Raw genomic sequence first — 23,275 nt, 5'->3', positions numbered from 1 at the left:
CACCCAGGAACTTTTATCAACTACCTCCTCTGCAGGGATTAGTTGGTAAGTAAAAGAGGTCTTTAAAAACTAAGAAGTGCTAGATAACTAAGACATGAGAGGGCTGAAAGGAAGTTGATGGAAGAGAGATTAACACCAAGGAGAAAACCAAGTGATTTTATCAAGGACTAACTGAAACAATTAGCTCACTGTGGCCTCTCTATTGGAACTTTCTATTAAGTTCAAAATCTAACAAGGGTGGAGCACTCCCTATCATTGCATAGGTTTAAATTTGTGAATAAAGGTAAGGGAAAAATAAGTTTGCCAAGTTAGTCCTTTGGAGGAGGTTCCTTCTAAGGTTCTTTCTAGAATTCAGATAGTGGCACTAGGTAAACGGCAGCCTCAGCATACTATCTGGTAGGGCAACTGTGTCAGTCGCAAAGACACATACCTCAAGTCTTTGAGGTGTCACCAATTTCTTTTTTTAAATATAATTTACTGCCAAGTTGGCTAACGTCCAGTGTATACAGTGTGCTCTTGGTTTTGGGGGTAGGTTCCCGTGATTCATTGCTTACAACACTCAGCGCTCATCCCAACAAGTGCCCTCCTCAATGCCCATCATCCATTTTCTCCTCTCTCCTGAGGTGTCACCAATTGTTAAAAAAATTGAACAGTAGTATTGGAATCGATCTTGGGAGCCTGATTCTATGTGCTTAAGAATATAGAGAAAAGCTGAGCTTTCTTTCTTCTTTTTGTCTGTAAAATTAGCATCTACTGTAAAAAATGATGTGAGAATTAAATGAGGTAATAATGGTATAAAGAGTTTGGCAAATCATTTAATCTACCCCTGCCTCTAAGTCCTTGGTTGCTGAAGCCCTGGTGGGTAATGATCACCACCCCAGAAGCACAGAATACTCCTCTGCTGAAGCAAAAGACGGTGCCAAGATGCTCTGTAATGCTGGATCTTATTTGGCTTCGTTAGAAGCTACGTGACTTGCATAAAATCTTATTGCTGCCTACGTATTTCCCCATGTTCACAAAGTACTCACCATTGCTTACTGTAAATCTGGTTCTAGTGAGTTAATAAATTATTCTGAGCCTAGTCCTTGGACAGAGAAGCCTTCCAACCATATATAAATAGCACTTGTTCTGGGGCACTACGGGGCTGGCCTCAGGCAATTCAGAAACAAATACTGAAGCTGCTTATAACAATATATTTGCCTTCTCAGCAGTGTATTTTCACTCTAATTTCCTTCTTTGCACACGAAAAATCTTCTCCATCTGGCTTTTCTCTTGTGCCCAGAGATACACAACTCTGCCTGCAAAGATAGAACCTATAACCATCTTTTTTTTTTTTTTCCCCACACCACCTGACTTTTTAGGCTAATTTCCAAACTTCTGAAGACAGCAAATAATCCTTTTCTAAAAACTATTTGCACACTATTTCTTGATCTACTGAACAGAATTAAGATTAGGACTTTGTAAACTACTATATAGTGGTTTCCCCCCCAAAATTCCTGAATGATATTAAACTGTGTGGCATATTTTTTCACAGAGAAAGCAACAACCATATTTTGTATGATTAAAGGAGAGGCAATGACATTTAAAAAGGCAGGGTCTTAGAAACTCAAGTTATTTAAGAGTCAGATAATCAATGTGCTTATTTTATTTAATGCGGGTGCTCTTTTTGTATGAAGCGTAAGTATTTGGTATGTAGAAGTCACATGTAATTACACTCAACTATTCACGGATGCTGGCTTCCATTAAAATATTCTCTGAGCGTAGGTTTGCTTTCCTGCTCAGTCTTAATACTTGGAACTGATTACCTACTTTTCTACCTCAGAGGCCTCTTTGGAAGGGGGGTTCTACCCTAAGATTGGTAAGCACAAGAGGGGCCCCCTGTTTAGTGGAAATCAGAGGTGCTGCTTCACAGGTGCTGCACCAAGCAATTGGTTTCAGTATTTTGCTCCAGCTCACTTTGGACCTGGAAAACTTTGGTGACCTTAGAGCAACATATTGCTGCCATTAGAAATCTAGCTGAAGGCCCTGACTTCACAAATTTACATAAAAATTAAAGGTCAAGACATAAGTTTACCAGTTACATGCCCATTCAGTAGTGAAACCCAGAATGAAACATACCACTGAGGTTCTGGGAGTATAGTTTAATGCAGTTCTTTTAAAGAGGATGAGAGTGAAGTACCTGGTCAGCTACATTGGTGATACTGTACTCTAAGCAGCATGTTGAGTGAGAATAGTTCAGAAACTATTATAGAAATAAACAGCCACACATTGTTGAGTCAAATTCTTATGATGTTTATATTTTCACAGTAACCATTTTAAATAACTCATCATCTTTATCTGATGACCCCTTTTATGACAATTAAGATGGTAATCCCCAATTTCAGTGATCTAGTAAAATTCAGATTCAAAGGAATGCAAATTCATTTTAACAATAGACACAATGGGCAATGTACTAATTTTCTCTGCTGTCATAACAAATTACCACCAACTTAGTGGCTTTAAAACAACATAAATTTATTTCCTTACAGTTCTGTAAGTCACATGTCCAACACGGGTCTCAGCAGGTTACAATCGAGGTCCCAGAAGGGCTGCATCCCTTTCTGGGAACTCCACTGGAGAAAGTTTCCTTGCTTCTTCCAGTTTCTAGAGCCTGCCCTTAGTCCAAGGATGGACCCACCTTCCTCCATCTTCAAAGCCAGTAATGTTGAATCTCTGACCTTCCGTTGTCATTCTTTGAAAGGCTCTCCACTTTTAAGGACTTCTGTGATTAAACTGGGTCCACTCAATAATCCAATATAATCTCTCTGTCTCAAGGTCTATACCCTCAAGCACATTTGCATAGCCCCTTTACCACATATTCACAAGTTCTGGTGATTAGGGCATGACACCTTTGGGGACCATTATTCTGCCTACATATAAGCAGAAACAGCAAGATAAACATTTTTTTATTGTCCATCTTCCAGAAAAATTCATGTAATTTAAATGTTTCTTATGATAGGTACTATATACAGGGGAAGTATGTAGCCCAAATGAACTTTTGTACTGATTCAAACTCAGGAGAGATCATGGCATGAAAATTATTTCAACACTGGAGTGATGTCATATGAAACCCAATTTTCATGGGATACTCCAATTTTAATTATCCCTCTCCTGGCATCATTTCCCTTCACTAAAACAAATAGGTATTTTCAATTCTAAGTCCAAAATAGAAAAAAAAAAAAAAAGAATTTAAAATGTTTCATAAGAGCTGTTTGTTAAAGAGACCCTATTCTTAAGTTTCTCCAAAGCATTTTGAGGTCTAAATACAATTTAGCATTCATTTTAAAAATTATAGTTGTATAGGGTTTTAAAACACTGCTATCCAAAAAGTTCCTATTCTAATCAGCCAAAAAGAGGAAAAACCCATTATTATATGGCAAAGGGACAGCTAGACACATTGAACGGGCTTTCAGTGCAATAGGTCTTAAGTGACTCTATTTGCTAAACCAAAAATAAACTCTAAATAAGGACATTTTCTGACTTTTTACCTTCTCTGTATAAAAAGTCTTAAAAAACAAATATATGGGAAGACTACTGTACTTGTATCTGATACACAAATATATTTTTCTAATGGAAAACACAATAAAACAAAAAGACCTCTCCTGAAATTGACGGTCAGTTTACAACCAACAGCTGCATGCTACACCTTGTAACAAGTAACATGGGAGTCTGAGAAGCTTTCTATCCACTAGCAACTGAAGTGGAAGAAAGAAGACCTGTAGAGAGACAAGGGTCAACTTTGCCAAAACAGTGTCCACATTTTTTAAAGTGTGCAAAAATGGGAATAGATCTACAAGCCCTTCTCACTCATACATTAAATATACTTCATTTTTGTGTCCGTATAAAACGTCCCAAAACAAGTATCGAATGTTCTATGAAGCAACCAAACATGTAGGTTTTCATATTCATATATTACATATCAATAATATTACTTAATGTTCATCTAATGTTTCATGTTAGTTTAGATAACTGTACCTTTTAATCCCCTGTCCAATTCTGTTCTGTGTAGATTCCTAAGTTAAAGGAAGTTTGTCAACTCATTTTGTAAAGTGAAGAAAGAGTACAGCATTTTAAACTAAAGTTTATATTTTTTATCCTGACTAGAAATTAATACAAGGACATTTCTAGAAATATGACAAGTGATCTCAAACAAATAGATTGTGTTTTGAAAGTTTAATAATAAGCCAAAATATATTTTTTCCACAGAAAATGATCACCAGATACCAAGCTGGTCTATAAACACCTAATTAAACAATAATAGCCAAATGGTAGATAAAAATTAGCAGAAAATGCACTATAATTCTCAAATAATCAAACACTATGAATGCTAAATATTGACATTTCAGGAAATAACTTTTTATGTAATTTCTCTAAACTTACATATAAAATGAAGGGAAATTCCAGCTACCTTAAAGTTCCTAGACTCTGATAACACTGATTCCATTTCAGGTTTTCTTTGCTTTGAGCATGCTGTTTAGCACTATTCTCCTTTACTTACTAGGATTACATGACAATGTTAAAACATTTAGCATAGGTCTGGTATGAAGTAAGCGCTATAAAAATCATACATTTATTATTTGAGCCTCACGATAACTGGGCAGTAACCTGAAGAGAAGGTAACAAAAGAGAGGATGTGTATATATCCATGCAAAAAGAATTACCTGAGATGGTATTAACTATCATCTTTTCGAACCTTCCATTCTAGAAAACCTGGGTCTGAGGTCACTGAAGGCCAGAACTAGGCAACTTAGTCAAAAGGTCACTTAGTCAAAAGGTCACAGGCCTGGAGGAAAGGCTGACCAAATCCACCCTGTAGATGAAAGTAACCTTGTGAAGCAAGTGACACCCCAGAAAGTGGATAGAAAACAAGAAATGACTTCTAAGCATTTAAGCAGATGGATCCAGCCCATTCTGGGATAAGGGCTAAAGTACTTTCCAGAGGAAGCAAGAGGGCATGGGCACCAGAGATCATCTCGTGCTCACCTCTGGCTAAGTCTGTGGGCCAGGCTGTTAAAAGCACTCAATCATCGGTTGTTAGGGTAAAGAAGAGATGAGCAGAGACTGGCAAGTGCCTGATCCTATTAAAGAAAAAGTAAAGGGAAGAATCATCATTGCAGTAATCCAGTGGTTCGAAACCTGAATGAACATTGGAATCTCTTAGGCATGCCTTTATAATGCAGAGTCCTAGGCCCTTCTCCTTAAAGATCCTGATTGCATAGGTCTGAATAATGAGAATACTTAGCTAAATTTGGGAATTCATCAAATTACAGTCAGTTCAATAGATTAGATTAACCTTTGGAGTAAAATTTAATTACAGAACATTGTCAATTTATATTATCTCACAAAATAACACGCAAAGCTGACTTAAAAAAACTACACACATGAATTGTACAACCACACATTTTCATAAAACAAATAATATATGTAAATGTCTGAAACCTTTTAAAACCACAAATCCAAAGTAAGCAACATACAGCTTCTTCAGATATATAAAAGGTTTTCTGAAAAAATAAAATAGGTAAATGTGCTTTCAAGTTTTAAAATTTGAAACTTAGAAATTATATCTGATTTTAATAAAGAAAATAAGACACTAGGTTTTTTTTCATTTCAGAAACTTCAAGTCTTTTCATCATAATTGAAGGAACTGCATGATCGATTAAACACTGTCAGCATTGTTTTCCAAAATTCTCCATTAATTTTTTTAATGCAGCCATACACCTGAGTGCTCTGAATTACACAAACATATCCAATGGAGTCTAAGACTCACCAACATTTACATTATGCTTCTTCAACAGAATCTGAGATGAGCCACTAGTAGAACAGACTGTAAGATTATTTAGATGTGATGACGAATTGGTCTGCCGAACTCCAGAGGTCACAGAAGGAATTACATCTTTGAATTTACTTTTTAACAAATAAAATTCAGCGTTGTACTAATCTGCTTTTGCATATTATTTGGAAAATGGCTATTAAGGCTTTATTGTAGAGGGGTACAAAAAATATCCTATTGTGCCTCATGCAAGATGGAGAAAAGAATGGTTTACAAATTACTGATGACCACCTAAGGGAATCCTGTTTTTTCCTTTCATTATGGATTTCTCAAAATCAAAGATATTTTTCAAATTAAAGTTACATTAAGAGCTTTCAGAAAATTAAATCCCTAGCTTAAGAACTTAAATGTCTTCAGATTCAAAATAGGAATGGATGATTATAACTGTTTTTTTGTTTGTTTGTTTGTTTGTTTTGTTTTTTTAAATGCTGCTTTGGGGAAAAGTTTTGATTCATTGATTCATTCTTTCTAACAGCTTTTTCTTTGTTTACTATAAAATAATGCACTGTTACTGTGAGGACAATTTCTGATTCAATTCCAATGCTCTTGTATCTCCATGAGTTTTGGCATTGTTTACCAGCACCTATGGGAAATCACATACAGAAATATTAGTATTTTGTTTATTCACAATAACTATAATTAAATCCATGGAAGCCAAGTATGCCAAAAGGCAGCAGGCAATATCAAACAACACAGGAAAAAGGGACTACGTGCAATCCTTCCAGTCATTTTTGCTGAAATAAATTGTTCAGCCAAAGCCAACATCAAAGATAAGCACAATTTATTCAAATGCTCAATTAGTAAAGATGCAACATTTTGATTGTTACCATTGTCAGCGCTGTATAAAACTGAAGGTTTCCTTTGGTGGTTTTGTTCACAATGCTGTCATCTCTAATCCCTTACCCAAAAAGACCATTTTATACACAGAACCGTGCAAGTGATATTCCTCTCCTTTAAAACCACAGTTTAGAATCGAGGTTCTAGATTCTAGGCTCTATCAAGAAACTTTGCAAGGTTTTCACCAATTCTACAAACTAGAAGATTTAATTTCGGTTGTTCATTTGACTACTAAAACTTTTGGTTGTTCCGTTTTCAAACACTGTGAAGGGTTTGAGATTTTGCTCTACTTGCAAGCTAACAAGTTAGCCTTGGATACTGCCAAAAGACATGGCTCTCCTGGGTCAAAAGTTTTTATCAATCATGGTACAATAAACCGCATGAACATCAAGACATTTACATTTGTTTCCCTTATCCCCTAAGACTCACAGGGGTGACATGTAGGGATGCACATAGTTTCCCACATACATACTGGATCACATTACAAGAAAAAAACCCTGAGACTAGGAGACTTGAATCTTTTATTTTTGTTATTAATTTTTTTAATGTTTATTTATTTATTTTGAGAGAGACAGAAAGAACATGAGCAGGGAAGGGACAGAGAGAGAGAGAGAGAGACAGGGAGGGAGAGAATCCCAAGCAGGCTCCGTGCAGAGTCCAACACGGGGCTCAGTCTCATGACCATGAGATCATGACCTGAGCCGAAATCAAGAGTCAGAAGCTTAACCGACTGAGCCACCCACACATCCTGAGACTTGAATCTTTTATGATGGGCAATAAATAGGCCTAACCTCTGGTCTGGAGGAAGACACTTATGTCAGTCTCCCAAGGCTGTCACTATAAAAACATCCTTGAAAAGACGGTCTGGAACAAAGAGCAGTCAGGCCATCTGCTCACAGGATGTTTAGAAATATAAGAACATCATGGAGAATTCCCAGCATTCATACAAGTTCTACCTTTTTGCTTTGCAATAGGAAAATTATAATGTGCTTCTCCAAGCATTGTTTTTATTAATATTTCTTTAAGATTATAAGTTTCACTGAAAGGCAAACAGTATTTCAAATGCTGTAAGTACTTAAAAAGCTTCTCATTTATACTCATTGTATTTTGTAAATTACAGGCTCAAGTTATGAGAAAACAATGTACGTTTTTATATACTCTACCTTTTTTTTTTCTTAACATTTATTCATTTTTGAGAGACAGAGTGTGAGCAGGGGAGGGGCAGAGACAGAGTGAAACACAGAATCTGAAGCAGGCTCCAGGCTCTGAGCTGTCAGCACAGAGCCTGACAAGGGGCTCGAACCCAGGAACCGTGAGATCATGACCTGAGCTGAAGTCGGATGCTTAACCAACTGAGCCACCCAGGTGCCCCCTTATTTATTTATTTATTTATTTATTTATTTATTTATTTATTAATTATACTCTACCTTTTTAAAAAGAATTTTAGATATACAAACAAATATGTTTATACATTTAGATACTAGTGCCTGCTATGAGGAGTAGAAACTGTCACATGTATCTTACAGAAAAAACAAGAAGTAAAATAATATTTCCAAAGATAATATGAAGATCCCATTAAATTCTGCTACGTTCAAACTTACCCTATTTGCCTCCAGTGCAATGCTTATAAAAAATACTATAACTAGCACCTAGCACCTTCATCAATACTTTCTTATTCTGCATGACACATTAGGAGAATCTATTTCCTACAGGTTAAATCAGTGGCTCTCAAAGAGGGGCAATTACTGGTATCATCTGGCATTTCTAAAGATATTTTTAGTTGTCACAAGTTGGGTAAAGGGAGGAAGACAGTGTTACTGGCATCTACCGTTTAGGGTGGTTAGGGATGTTGCTCAATAGCCTACAACGCCCAGGACAGGAACCCTCACCCCTCCTCCAACAAAGGTCCGAAATGAAATATTGTGAATAAAATTAATGCCTTACATCAATAAGTTCGTAGTCATTTTTGGCATGTAAGTGTCTCAGCAGGTACCAACGTGCAGTTGATACAATAGACTTGGGAAACCCCTGTTGATGATACACCACTCTTTCCAAAAGTCGCCGTGTCTCTCTGAAAAAGAGTTCAAAGCATCTAAATTAACACAAGATATTTCATTTACTAGTCTCACACATATTATCTTTCTCATTCTTTTGCACACATGGTACTGATTACTTCATGATTTTTTTCATAGAATAAAGGTAATAATAATAGCTAACATTTATTTAGTGTTTATTACATGTTGGGTACTATGCTAAGTGGTTTACACATGTGGTCACATTTAATATATTCAACTTGTAAGGTTAGGTTGCTGTTACTATTCCCACTTTGCATATAAGAAAAGTATGGCTCATTCCAAATAGAAGAGGGGAAAGGCTCCTATTTTATGAGCACTTCTGATTAGAGCATACCTCTAATTTTTTTTGAAAACAGATGGAAAACAATTAAGTCCATAAAAAATACAAAGATAATTTACACAAGACTAAAAGTGTATTATATCAGGCTTTTTAGTATATGCTTTAAAAGGACGTATACAATATGTGAACACATATAATAGAACAGGGTGGTTTACAGTTGTGTTCTAAGTTTTTCCTTCCTAATTTACTAGCATCTGTGACTCCAAAGACTTCCGTATTTGTAGAAACAACACAAATTGTAACTTCAGAAGTTTTGAATAGGAGGATCTTATAAGAAGTAACTGGTTTGAGGTAGAAGGTAAAGAACCTGTCTTGAAGATGCTTCTACATAGAAATCACCATATAATAGGCACACACTTTTTTCTTTGAGTCTGTGCTGATTCGGGCTGATTTTTGGTGGTGATCACGTTGTGGGATGTGCTAACAGATTACAGGCAGGTGGAGACTAAGGCCTTTAAGTAATCTACACTGAGCTTCAGCAGAAAGAGTTCATGAGGAAATATAAATTATAGGCTCAAACATTTCTTGGTGAAATTTGCCATACAAAAAAATGACCAAGAATAAATCATAAATGATGCTGGAACTGGTGATGAGCCATTAGTCTTAGTTCTTCCTTCACTCCTATTTTGGGATGTTGATGTGCCCTTTGCCACATATTTATATGATGAAGCTCTATATCTTCACTACCTATCTTGTTCTAGTAACGTATGCTCCTAAATGGCTGTCTTACCTACAGTTGCTTTGTATTATGTGTGATATCCATTAGAGAGAGATATTATTCTCAGAATTTCAAAATATTCTTGCTTGTTTTTTCATCCATATGGACTTTTAAGTAGTTTTCTTCAAATTTATTTCTGACCCCATCCATACCCTCCAATAAAAAGATCACCAAAATTATTATATTTTAATCTCAGAAGCTTCGAGCTTTTCTAGATATAAGAACCACACTATTATAACATGTCTCTATCTTTTAAATATTCATTAGTTTTTCATAGCTTATTGCCTTGCATGAACTTGGGTCAATCTAGCCTTGAACTTGGGTATTTTTGGTTTCTAGAATCCACATTACAATATTGGTGCATCCTAAGACAGCAAAACTCCCAGCCCTTCTTTACTTGAAATCCTGTCATGCCCAACCTCTCATACTGTATGTACCAAACTATTTTTTGTAAAACAAATGTAAGACTTTATTTTCTTTATATGGTACTAGAACACCTTTCCCAAAGTAGTAACGAATATATGAATAACACCAAGTTTGTTAGACTAACTTTAAATCTGTTTCCTAGAAGGACTGAAAGTGAAGAAACATTTCCAAGAAAAAAAGGGAACAACGATTTTTCATACCTTGCCCCCATTTTGCGGTTGAACTGTAACAAAGCTTGTAAAAAGACAGCCAATGGACAAAAGCAAAGTTTCAAGGCCTCAGTTGTAGCTTCTTGAACCAAAGATGACCAGTGATTATTGGGAATATTAGCCTGCGAAAATATAAGACACATATTAAATCAAAGCTTTCCGGATGTTTACCTTAAAAGGATGCAATTCAACTCTCATTTATTGAATGCCTACTTGTCCAAGTCACCATGTAAATGCTACAGGGACCATGATTCTACAAAATGATTAAGATCTGATTTCTGTCCTTAAATAGCTACAGAACAGGGCAGACTGGAATAAAGAAAGGTTTCAAAGAGGAGACATCACTTAAAACACACTAAAATATTTATTAAAACAAAATGCACTATTCTGCTATATAGGTGAATAAAATCTATCAGTTACTAAGCCTCTTGTTTACCAAATATACAAAACTCAATTTAACATGACTTCAACAGGTAGTGATAAAGTCCCACATTCAAAAATTATCTAAGGAGAAAGAAAAGACTAAAATAAAATATTTTAATAAAATCCCAACACAGAAAAAAGGTACAAAGCACAATGAATTAAATTGAACTCATCAATACTGAGAACTTTTTTAAAAGAATTTCACCTTATAAGGAAAATGTTAAGGCAAACTTTAGTGTCTTACAATATGGGCTGATTCAGAAATAATAGATAAGTATTTCCTAAGGAACAATAACTGGAGTTAAATATGGTGAACAGTCTGCTGAATTATGTTAGAAAGAAAAAAATACATACTTAAAATCTTTCATTAAAAACCTGAGACTGTATCCAAAATCTATAAAGAACTTATCAAACTCAACACCCAAAAAAACAAATAATCCAGTGAAGAAATGGGCTAAAGACATGAAGAAACACTTCTCCAAAGAAGACATCCCGATGGCCAACCGACACATGAAAAAATGCTCAACGTCTCTCACCATCAGGGAAATACACATCAAAACCACCATGAGATACCACCTTACACCTGTCAGAATGGCTAACATTAACAACTCAGGCAACAACAGATGTTGGTGAGGATGTGGAGAAAGAGGATCTCTTTTGCATTGTTGGTGGCAATGCAAGCTGGTGCATTGGAAAACAGTATGGAGGTTCCTCAAGAAACTAAAAATAGACCTACTGTATGCCCCAGCAATTGCACTACTAGGCATTTATCCAAGGGATACAGGTGTGCTGTTTCGAAGGGACACATGCACCCCCGTGTTTATAGTAGCACTATCAACAATAGCCAAAGTATGGGAAGAGCCAAAATGTCCATCGATGGATGAATGAATAAAGAAGAGGTGGTATACACACACACACACAATGGAGTATTACTCGGCAATCAAAAAGAATGAAATCTTGCCATTTGCACCTATGGAGATGGAATTGGAGGGTATTATGCTAAGTGAAATTAGTCAGAGAAAGACAAAAATCACATGACTTCACTCACATGAGGACTTTAAGAGACAAAACAGATGAACATAAGGGAAGGGAAACAAAAATAATACAAAAACAGGGAGGGGGACAAAACATAAGAGATTCATAAATATGGAGAACAAACTGACGGTTACTGGAGGGGTTGTGGGAGGGGGGATGGGCTAAATGGGTAAGGGGCACTAAGGAATCTACTCCTGAAATCATTGTTGCACTATATGCTAATTTGGATGTAAATTTTTAAAAATAAAAAAAAATTAAGAAAATAATATTAAATAATTAAAAAACCCTTAGACTTTAACTAAGATTTCATAATTACGGGCATCTAGAATACACATTTTAATAAAGGCAATAGAATGAGTCAATACATGGTCCATTTCAAACACTAAAGTATAAAAAAATGTTTTAATGTTAGGACAATAAACAGTGCATGGAGTACATTAGTGTAATCAAGGAAGAGGAAGCTATAAAGACAATAAATCTGAAAACAGAGGACAGAGGTAGTAAGGCACCTTCTATAAAGATGGGAGCAATGAACCATTGGATACATCTGGCAAAGAAAATAAGGCAAAGCCCAAACTAACAAACTTAATCCCTGATATATTTTAGAAACCAGTAACACAAAACGTTTACTGGTTACTTTTATAATGTACTCTCATAAAATATTCTGTAAACTTAGCCCAAAGATTATTATAGAAGGAAAAAGTTTCTATGCGTAACTGGTATATTAAATAGTAGAATGCACACTTTTGACTTCCATTGTGTCTTTAAAACTGATTATATGAGAAAGCACTTTTCCTCTCTCCCTGGATAGAAATTATAGCAGGTTCCATGACTCTGATATCCATTTTTCTTACAGTCATCACAAATAATCTTAATTAGAATATCCTCTTCTTTTCAGTATTTCAATCTTCATTTAAAGGTACGGTTTGCACCCGATCCCACCACAGCTCCCAGACTGGATATGGTTACAGGTAGCAGCAGCTGGCCTGTTCTTTCACCCAATACTCCTACCTTTTCTTGTTAATTGCAGTTTCAAACTGCTACTGAAATACTAGAAGTCTGTATTTGACTGGTGTCACTGTAAGATGATATTTCTAGGCCTGACAGATATTTAAATCTCTTTTTCTCATCCAGACTTTCCCGGCTTTATCCTAACTTCATGGGTAGTGTCTTATCTGCAGGACCAGCTATGTACTCTGTGGAGCCCAGGGCAAAATCACTGCAAAAATGTATGGCCCTTTGTTCAAAAATAATTAAGAATTTCAAGATGGCGACTACAAGGATTAAAGCAAGAGTGGAGCCCTGAGCAACTGCACAGAATGCACACCTGTGAAGCAGTCCTGTTCATCCACAGTTCCACTAGATGAATATACTCTATTTCACTTACTCTCCACATCCTCAAAGCAATCTTGAGACCTCTCGTTTCTTTTGTACTGAAACCCCATCACTCTTCTAGGTAGCCCTACTGGATTGGATTTAAGAGAATTCCTACGCCAATCCACTTTGACGCTGGACCACTCATTCCTGGCTCCAACAAATTCTAGGAGTGTTGCCAATCCCATGTCACAGGAATTCTCCTTCACTCCCTCTGTCTTGTACCCAAGCGTATATTGCTACCCACCTTTGGGATACACCCACCACTGACCACTCTCTGCCAGGGCACATACTTTCCAAAGCACTTTTTTTTTCTGTCCTAAGACACCAAGTGGAGAGCCACAGCTTCTGAGGTTATGTCAGATACCTGTCTATATGCTTCTAGACATGTGCCTCCAGGATCTCAGAGGCCATACATCAAAACCTTCCTTTCTTTGGCAGAAATCAAAAAGATTCTTTTTTGTTTTTGTTCTTTTTTATTTTTACTTACTGATTTGTTTTACTTTTTTTTTTTTTACTCTTATTTTTATCCCATAATCAGTTACTCTAGAGGATGAAACCCAATTGTGTATAGATTGAAAGCAAAAAATATACACTTTCTCCCTTCCTCACCTTTGTGGGCATCTGTGTGTGGAAATGTGCCATCAAGATGGGGGAGGTAAGCGCTCTCCAAAAAAATTTCTCCATATTCCTTCTCTAACTTCTAATCCATTTATAGCTTCCTTATAGGTTAATCTTCTACTTACTGTGGAAGTCTGTACCTTGATTTTATATCTTACTTTGGAATCTGTTATCTCTGAAATCTGATACTTAGCATCTTAGCCGAACCTGAGTTTAATATCCTATCCATATATTATCACACATTCAGTAGCCTCTCATAAAAGTGTAATTTTAATATAGTCATGCCCTGTACCAGCTGTTTACCATAGAAATGTGGCATCTCTTATATTCTTTTTTTTTTTAATGTTTATTTTTGAGAGAGAGACAGAGTGTGAGTGGGAGAGGGGTAGAGAGAGAGGGAGCACAGAATCCAAAGCAGGCTCCAGGCTCTGAGCTGTCAGCACAGAGCCCAACGTGGGGCTCGAACTCACAAACCCCAAGATCATGACCTGAGCCAAAGTCTGATGCTTAACCGACTGAGCCACCCAGCTGCCCCTCTTATATTCTTTTACAATAAATGTTCAGTGTCAAATATTATAATAAGAACAGGTTAGATTTGAGTAGTGTTATAAGGGCATTTGTAAATGTTATTCTACTTGATATTTAACCCTATAAGAAGGCAAAGTAGTATTATCATCTTTACTACTACTACTCCAAAAAAAAAAAAAAAAAAGACTCTAAATAGTTTAATTGGCTGAAGTTTTCACAAGGAATACATGGTAGAACCAGAACCAAAGCTATTAGAGAAAATACTTTTTGTGGTTGGGGGGAGGGGGAGTAGAAGAGATAGGGTGTATTTGGGTATTACTAAACTGCAAGCTAATTTCCTCAACTGTAAAACAGGATTATTGTAAATATTAAATAAACTAATATGTGTAAATCACTGTAACAGTATCTAGCACAGGCTAAGTGCTATGTTTGCTATTGTTATTCCTATTGTTTTATTCCAGGTCAGATTTAATTTCCCAGCATTAAGAACAGGCAAAAAAAAAAACACCCTCCCCCCAAATAAAAATATTTATTAACTAACAAATAATGTTAGACTAAAAGAGTTTCTACTTTTCCAGTTCACATATACAAGAGACTTATAAGTACTATGTGTGGCTTCCATAGCACACAGCTATCAATGTCACAAAGATATTTGTTAAATATAAATATGTAACAAAACAAAATATTTGATGGTCTACAATTAACCACCATTTTTTTTCACCCAAATCAGCACAAATTTGACAACCATTATTATGTACACATTCATTCAAAAACCATTTATTGAAGAGCTCCTATGTACAAGGCAGGGTGGTAAAGCAAGGATGCAAAGATGAACAAAACATGGCCACCAACGTAAGGAGCTCTTAAATGTGCTCTGTAATCATCTCACCAAAGCTGAAAACATTTCTTAATCCTTATATATCTTTATCAGAAAGCTTAGTTAAAGCAAGCAAATAACATTGGCAATGGATTGCTATGACAAAAGCATGAATTAATTCAGGCCTATCTAGGACAATTTCTTCTAACCATGTAAAACAAAGAATGACAGTTTATCTTTTAATTACAGAAGCAACATTATATGATAAAAATTCAAATACTATCAAAGGATATAAAATGAAAACGTCTTCTCTATCATCCTTTAAAAACCCCCAGTGCTATTCTCCAAAATAACTGTCATTAACTTTCTTTTTTTAATTATTATTTTATTTATTTTTTTATTTTAGACAGCTAGAGAGCTAGGGATGGAGAGGAGCAGAGCGGGGAGGGGGAGAGAGAATCATAAGCAAGCTCCATGCTCAGTGCAGAGCCCCATGTGGGGCTGGATCCTTTGACCTTGGGATCATGACCTGAGTCGAAATCAAGACTCGAATGCTTAACCAACTGAGCCACCCAGATGCCCCTCATTAATTTTCTTTTTATATCTTTCTATGTACCCATAAGCAGGTACACACAAACACAACATATTTAGACATATATATTCTTAAATATATGTATCACATATACATACACTCAACTAGGATATCATATACACTGTTCTGCAGTTTTCCCCCCAAAGCACACACACACTTAAACATTTATCTAAGGAGTTTTCCATACTAGTACAGAGGACTTACAGATTAATGTACCTATCTTTGTATCAAAAATCTGATGTCAAATCAAAACTTACTAGAAATCCTCTTGCAGAATGTTAAATTGAACTGAGAAATGGGCTGAAATGTTAATTATTGCCACCTTTGTCACAGATGAGTAGCTGGGTTAATTCTAACTTATCAACAAGAAATAAAAATGTATATTCTGCCTTAATTCAACTTTTTAATTTCAATCTTTGTTTCTTTTCTTCCCAAACAATGACACTGGTCTGCTGGAGTCTATGGATTTACATTGCTATTATTTCCATCAAAAGCCCAAATACAAAGTCTATAAGGAGGCCTCACGAGAAGGTGACAAAACAGGAACTTGAGAGAAAGCACGATCATCTTAAAAATAAATGAATCAATTTTTCATGATTATAACATGATCTTACCATGCAGGCTTTTAAAGCAAGTAGAGCTAGTCTCAGCAGACTTGACAGCTTCCCACTCCAACTGCCCTGCTGGGATGCTACTTGTAGACTCTTTCTATAACACATCTCTGCAGCACCCATCATTCCTTGGCACTGATACACGTGTGCCAGCCACTGAGGAACATAAAGAGAAAAGAACCAAAAAGATTTCAATTTAGTACATAGCCTGCTACTCTACTTCCAACAAAGTCAATACACATTGATAAAGTTAATTTTTTATTTCATTATTGCTAAATTTTGTGCCCCCAAAAAACAAAAATCACAGGTCAAGAAAGGAGTAGCCATCTTGCCCATTCTATCAGCAAGAGCTTACTAGCCACATCACTGGAAAGTCATTTTTTTTTTTTTAATATAAATGCGTATCTACTTATTTTGAGACAGAGAAAGAGAGAGTGTGAGCAGGGGAAGGGCAAGGAGAGAGGGAGAGAGAGAATCCCAAGGTGGCTCCATGCTGTCATCACAGAGCCCAATGTGCAGCTTAATCTCAAGAACCATGAGATCATGACTTGATAAGAAATCAAGAGTCAGATGCTTTAACCAACTAAGCCACCCAGGTGCCCCTGACTTGACAGTCTTAAAGAGTTTTCTGAGATGGCAAGTCAAGAACAAAATCAAAATGGACTATGAAAACAGACATATCATGTAAATGCTAATCAAAAAGAAGTTTGTATAGTTGTATTAATAAAGTAGACTTTAAGACAAGAAATATTAGAGACAAAGAGGGCTGTTTCATAGTAAGAATCAATTAATTGGAAGATATAACACTCCTACATTTGTATTTACCTAATAACATAGATTTTATGCAGCAAAAGTTGACAGAAATGAAAAAAAATAGTCAAATGCAGAATCAAAGTTGGAGATTTTTAGTACACCTATCTTAGCAATGGTTAAAGAAACACAAAACGTTCAATAAGGACATAGAAGATTTAAACATAATTAATTAGCTCGACTTAAGTGACATATTGAGAAGACTACATTCAGTAACCACAGTATATACATTAAGTGACAATGTGTATGCAATATTTACCAAATCCAACCATATAACTAAATAACTAAAATCATACAGTTTACTGATTAAGTGAAATTAAAGAGTAACAGAGAAATAACTAAAAAATTCATCCTCTCCCATATTAGAAATTTTGCAACATGCTTCAGAAAAAAACATGGATCAAAGAAGAAATCCCAATGGAAATTAGAAAACATATTCAAATAAATGACAATGAAAACACTACATAAAGTCCTGGGGGATGCATATATATATTGGAGAAAGACAGAAAATCTGTAAGTTTCTCTGTCAAGAAGCTAGGTAAAAAAAAAAAAAAAAAAAAAAAAAAAAAAACACAAAAATGCAAAGAACGTAAAGAAAATAAAAAATAAAAGAAATCAATAATGTGTAAAGAAAATATAATGAAGAAAATCAAACCAAAAAGTTGGTTCTTTGACAAGTTAACAAAATTGTTTATCAAGAAAAAATTCAGAAAACAAATTACCAATGTAAGAATGAAAACGGAAAAAAAAGCATTACAGATTATATAAACAGTGAAAAAAAATTTTTAATGTTTATTTATTTTTGTGAGAGAGACAGAGTGTGAGAGAGCAGGGAAGGGGCAGAAAGAGAAAGGGAGACACAGAACCTGATGCAGGCTCCAGACTCTGAGTTGTCAGCACAGAGCCCAACATGGGGCTCAAACTCACGAACCATAAGATCATGACCTGAGCCAAAGTCAGCTTAACAAACTGAGCCGCTCAGGCGCCCCCATGATACATTAAAGAGGATATCATGAACAACTTTATGCCAATAAACATGAAATTGAGATGTGCTGGACAAATTTCCTATAGCTCATGAATGCTAAAGAAGTGAAAAGAAATTTAACCAGCAATTAAAAAAAAAAAAAAAATCCTTAGCCCAAGTGGCTTCAAATGTGAATTCTTCCAAACATTAAAGAAATAAATGTCACTCTCATACAAACTCTTTCAGAAAATAAAGGAGAATTAACAACATAGATGCCAAAACCTAACACAGACCTCATAAGAATGAAAAATAAGCCATTCTCTCCTGAATATAGGTATTAAAAATCCTCCAAAAAGACATTAACAAATCAACTCCAGCAATATATAAAAGGAGTAATACATCATAGCCAGGAAAACCAAGTAAGATTTCTACTAAGAATGCAAGGTTAGTTGAACATTTGAAAGTCAACACAGTCCACATTAGCAGAATAATAAAAAAAAGAACCATTCTAACAGATGCCCCTCACAAGATCTGTTAAAATTCAACATCCATTCATGAAAAAAATAAAAAATCTTTTATCAATTTAGAATAGAAGACTTCCTTGATCTGATAAATGTATCTATAAAAACTTGCAGTTGGTAAACAGTAAATGTTTTCTATGTGAGGTTGAAAATAAGAACATTCACTTATTTTACCACCACTTCTATTTAATATTGTTATTCAAGGTTCTAAACAGTGCAATACAGCAAGAAAAAAATCAATATAAATATATTGGAAAGAAAAAGTAAAACTTTACTACTCACAGAAATGACTTAATTATGTTTACAGAAAACCCAAAATCATTTCAAAAGAATAAGTGAATTCAGCAAGGTTGTGGATGGTCAACATATAAATATCACTGCATTTCTAAGTGTTTGGAGCTAACATACAAGACAAAAATACCATTTGTAATAGAACAAAAAACATGAACTACCCAGAAATAAATTTAACACAAAAATGTAAGAGACTCTACACTGAAAACTGTAAAACACTACGGAGAGATATTTAGAACTTAAATAATTTGAGGCATATACCACATTTGTGGATAGAGAAATTCAGTAGTATTCCTTTATCAATCCTCCCCCAATTAAACTACAGATTCATGTAATTCCAATCAAGATCCTAGCAGGGCTTTTGTTTGCGGGGGGAGGGGGGCGGTAAGGAAGCAGGGTAACTGACAATCTACATGTAAATGCAAAAAACCTAAATGACCTGAGGCACTTGAAGGAGAAAAAGTCAGAGCTCTTCCTATTAGCTCCACACATCAAAACTAATTGTAAAGCTGTAAGCAAGAATAAACAAGTAGATGAATGGAAAAGAATAGGGAGCCCTATACGACCCACATATACGGTCACCTGATTCATGTAAAACCATCACTACAGTTCTGTGGGGTCAGAATGGTCTTTTCAAGGAATGATGCGGGGACAGTAAGATATACATCTGGGAAAAAAAGAACCTTGACTCTGCAACATCAACAAAAATTAATCCTGTACGGATCATATACCTAATATGTGAAAAGTAAAACAAAAATCTCTGAAAGAAAAGCGAAAAATATCTTCAGGAGCTTAAAGGAGGCAAAGCGCTCTTAAATAGAAATTTCAATAAAGCATTAACCATTAAAAGGTAAGTTAGACTTAATTAAAATTAACAACTATTCATCAAAAAATATTAACAGAGTGTTAAGCCAAGGTACAGACATGAGGAACTATGTGCAGTAATACAAATACTTAAAATATGCTTGTATCCAAAAACTACAATGAATTCCAAAAATCAATTAAAAAACAGCCCACGAAAAACTAAAAAAAAAAAAAAAAAAAGGCACTTTATAAAGAGGATATCCAAAGGTTCATTAAGCTTATGAAAAGTGGCTCAACATCATGAGTCAGGTAAAGTCAAGTTAAAACTATCACAAGATACTATTATCTACTTATCTACTGAAAAGGGGAAATAATAACCATGTCTAGCAATACCAGCAATTGGAATGCTCAAAATTTGTTAGTGGTTTATAAAACTGTTTGATAGGATCTACTAGAGTAAACATACATATCCCTTATCACCCACCAAAAGACATATCTAAGGATGGACATGGCAGCATTAACCATGATAGCCCAAACCTGTTAATAATCCAAATGTCCATCAACTGTAAAAGAGATACATTTTATAATATATTCATAAGATGAAACGGAAAAAAACTACAGCTACGTGAAACAACTAAATGAGTCCCACAGACTTGATGTTGAATGAAAGTAACCACACACAAAACAAGAGTCTGTTTATGTGATGTTCAAAAAGCAGAAAGACTAGAGAGAAGTGACAGAAGTCAGAATAGTTGTTTTCCTTTTTATTTGAGGTAGGGGGAAATCAAAGAGAGAGGCAGGGGGGAGACAACCAGGTTATTGACAATATTCTGTATCATGGTATAGGTGGTGGCTAAATAGGTATATAGGTAAGAAAAATGTAATGAATGGTACTTATAAGATTTTCATACTCTATTCTTTGTGAATTATATCATAAAAGAAGACACACTCTATCTCTTAAGACTCTACATGCTATATAATTTATCTTTTAATTTTTCCTTTTTAGTTTGACAAGCATATGAAGTCTTGATGAAGAATATGAAATCATTACTATCCATCTGACCTTAGAATTAAAGTATCTTAATTCTCATATGGCAAACTTTAGAAGAGGGGAAAAAAGCACCACCTTTCTCCAATAATTAGAATAAAAAGTAGGCTTAGCTTGCATAGTCCAACTACTGTATGCCATAGGATAATCTTTTTAAGCAGGGACATCAAAAAGGTGTTACAATGAAAGATCAAAATGAGCAAGAAATTACAGTAAAAAATAAGCTTCTGTAAAATCGATATCAAAAAGCCCCTTTGATACTTTCTCTGGAGCAGAGAGGAAACTATAATACACTGAATAAAGTAATTACATGTTTTCTTGTGTTTTAATATCAATAAGAATAAAGTATATAGTGATCATTATGTGTTTGTCACTGTAGATAACCAGAGCCAGCTAAAAGGATAGTCTGTTCATTCAAGCATCCATAACTACTTCAAAAAGCACTAAACACCCATTAAAATCCTGGATATGGGTTCCCTATAAGGTAGCTAGAAAAAAAACACATACATCCTCCCTAAAGGTGGAGTTAGCACCATTATGACAAAATGTTTGAAACACTTCTTTAGTGTGTTACATCAATCCTATGTAAAAGGCAGTATTTTCAACATTGTTTTAAATTGAGGAAATTCATAATCAACAATTTAAAAACCTTTGAAGCAGTGTAGCTGCAGATCCTAAATTAGTATTAACTTGCTTAGTCTCCTTAATCCCAATACAGCATGCTTCAGTTATTGAAAACGAAACATATATGGTGACTTTAAAGGCAAGATAAACAAAATGGAGCATACCGCCTAACCTCACCTAGTATCACGAAGTATTCTAATTCAGGACTCATTGTAAGAATGGAGAGAATTTACCTGCCATGCTGGAACAGAAGTTGAATTGGACATGACTGTTTTCTGCAGCTCTTCAAGTACAGCATCTGGGAGAGGGTTTTGTGAATCCAGGAGTGGTTTACACTGAACTTGTCTCAGAAGTAAGATAACAGCTGGCTGATCAGGGTTACTTTTTAAATTCTAAAAATTAAACCCCAAATACAAATATATCACACAGATTCTTGAATGTTAAAATAGCAATTAAGCTATTCTTAATGTTGGAAAAAAATCTGAATTTAACCTTTTTCTTATTAAAAAAATAACTGCAAAAGTAAAATAAATAGAACGATGAACATATAAAACTCCACATTTAAATAAACTTTGAAATTGGTAATGCTATAATTGTAGTTTATAAGGCATTTATTTTAGATTTAGTTTCCCTTTGACTTGTTTTATTCTCAAGTGATATCCTGAAAAACTTAAGTTCTGAATGTAAATAGCTGAACCAAGAAAACATAATATTAACAGTGAAGGCTAAAACAATGCCTTATTGGAAGAAACTAGACCATATAAGAAGAAAAGAGCTATAAATGTTTTCCTTTTTCAACCTCTTCACAAAGATATTCACTGGATGTCCTTCTCTAGGCAAAGACTTCCTACACATTGTAAGAAAAATGACCCATTTATCCATTTCCCTAAGCCATTATTAGTACATGAAAACACACATACATAATTATATATATGTATATGCATCTCCTTTCCTATATATATCTGTACGGGGGAGAAGTTAAAGAAAGTTCTCTAAACAAGCCTTCCACTATTGTTTTAAACATTTCTTTATTGCTTGTCCTTCAATCTCATGCTTCTCTATTTTTTATTAAGTTATAGTCTTAAATGTATGTGATTGCTTTCTTCTAAGTAAGAGATTGGAACAAAAGAATGACAAGAAAAAAATCATAAAAGTATCCCTTATTCTGTCAAACAGAACATAGCAACTGTCAGTTGCTTGTTAAACACTCACTGCATAATACTAATCTGTCCTGAATACAGATGAAATTTCTTAAATAAAAGAGGTAATTTATTACTCTGCTTTTTCAGAGAATTAAAACACCAAAGGGATCTTCAAAGATCCATTCTTCCTTCTCTGTAAAATTTATATTGATCTTTCTTTCAAAAACAAAAACAAAACAAAACACATTTCTAAAGAAAATAAAATCTTCCTGGTAAGCAATTATGAAAAAAGATGTTTTCAGGAAAACGTCAGGATAAGGAGATGTTTAAAACTGTCCTTATCCATTAAATTATTTCTAAATAGCTTTATGAAATGGATTCATTCATTCAATAGAAATTTATTGAACCCCTACTATGTGCTGGCAAGGTGCTAAGGATTTACTCACAGAGCCCACAATCCAGGTTTATAAAAGGTGACTACTGAGTAGCTCCAATCACCCACTTAATCCTCACAGTCATTCTATGTGGTTCAGAACTTTGGAAAAATACAGGGATGCTGGAAAACATAGCATTCTGAAGGCAGTAACCAGAAATCA

The 23,275-nt window shown here is 35.0% G+C and overlaps 1 protein-coding gene across 4 annotated transcripts in view; it reads right to left on the bottom strand.

Moving 5' to 3' along the window:
* Positions 1-2,273: 2,273 nt before the first annotated feature.
* Positions 2,274-23,275, bottom strand: part of SKIC3 (SKI3 subunit of superkiller complex) — an 87,732-nt gene continuing 66,730 nt past the window's right edge. For 3 of the 4 annotated variants that reach the window (XM_040448250.1, XM_040448266.1, XM_040448261.1), the window contains 5 exons: positions 21,771-21,929; positions 16,479-16,631; positions 10,466-10,596; positions 8,651-8,777; positions 2,274-6,452 (listed from right to left, as the gene is read on the bottom strand). In XM_040448250.1, the coding sequence (XP_040304184.1) occupies positions 6,378-6,452; positions 8,651-8,777; positions 10,466-10,596; positions 16,479-16,631; positions 21,771-21,929 (645 nt within the window). In that variant the 3' untranslated portion in view covers positions 2,274-6,377. The remainder of the gene's footprint in view (positions 6,453-8,650; positions 8,778-10,465; positions 10,597-16,478; positions 16,632-21,770; positions 21,930-23,275) is intronic. The other variant, XM_040448276.1, reaches the window with a different exon arrangement.

The sequence above is a fragment of the Herpailurus yagouaroundi genome, unplaced genomic scaffold, assembly GCF_014898765.1.
Source record: "Herpailurus yagouaroundi ecotype Mexico unplaced genomic scaffold, PumYag 29, whole genome shotgun sequence".
Lineage (NCBI taxonomy): Eukaryota > Metazoa > Chordata > Mammalia > Carnivora > Felidae > Herpailurus > Herpailurus yagouaroundi.
Note: the sequence above shows the minus strand (reverse complement) of the source record. Positions and strands in the feature narration are given on the sequence as shown.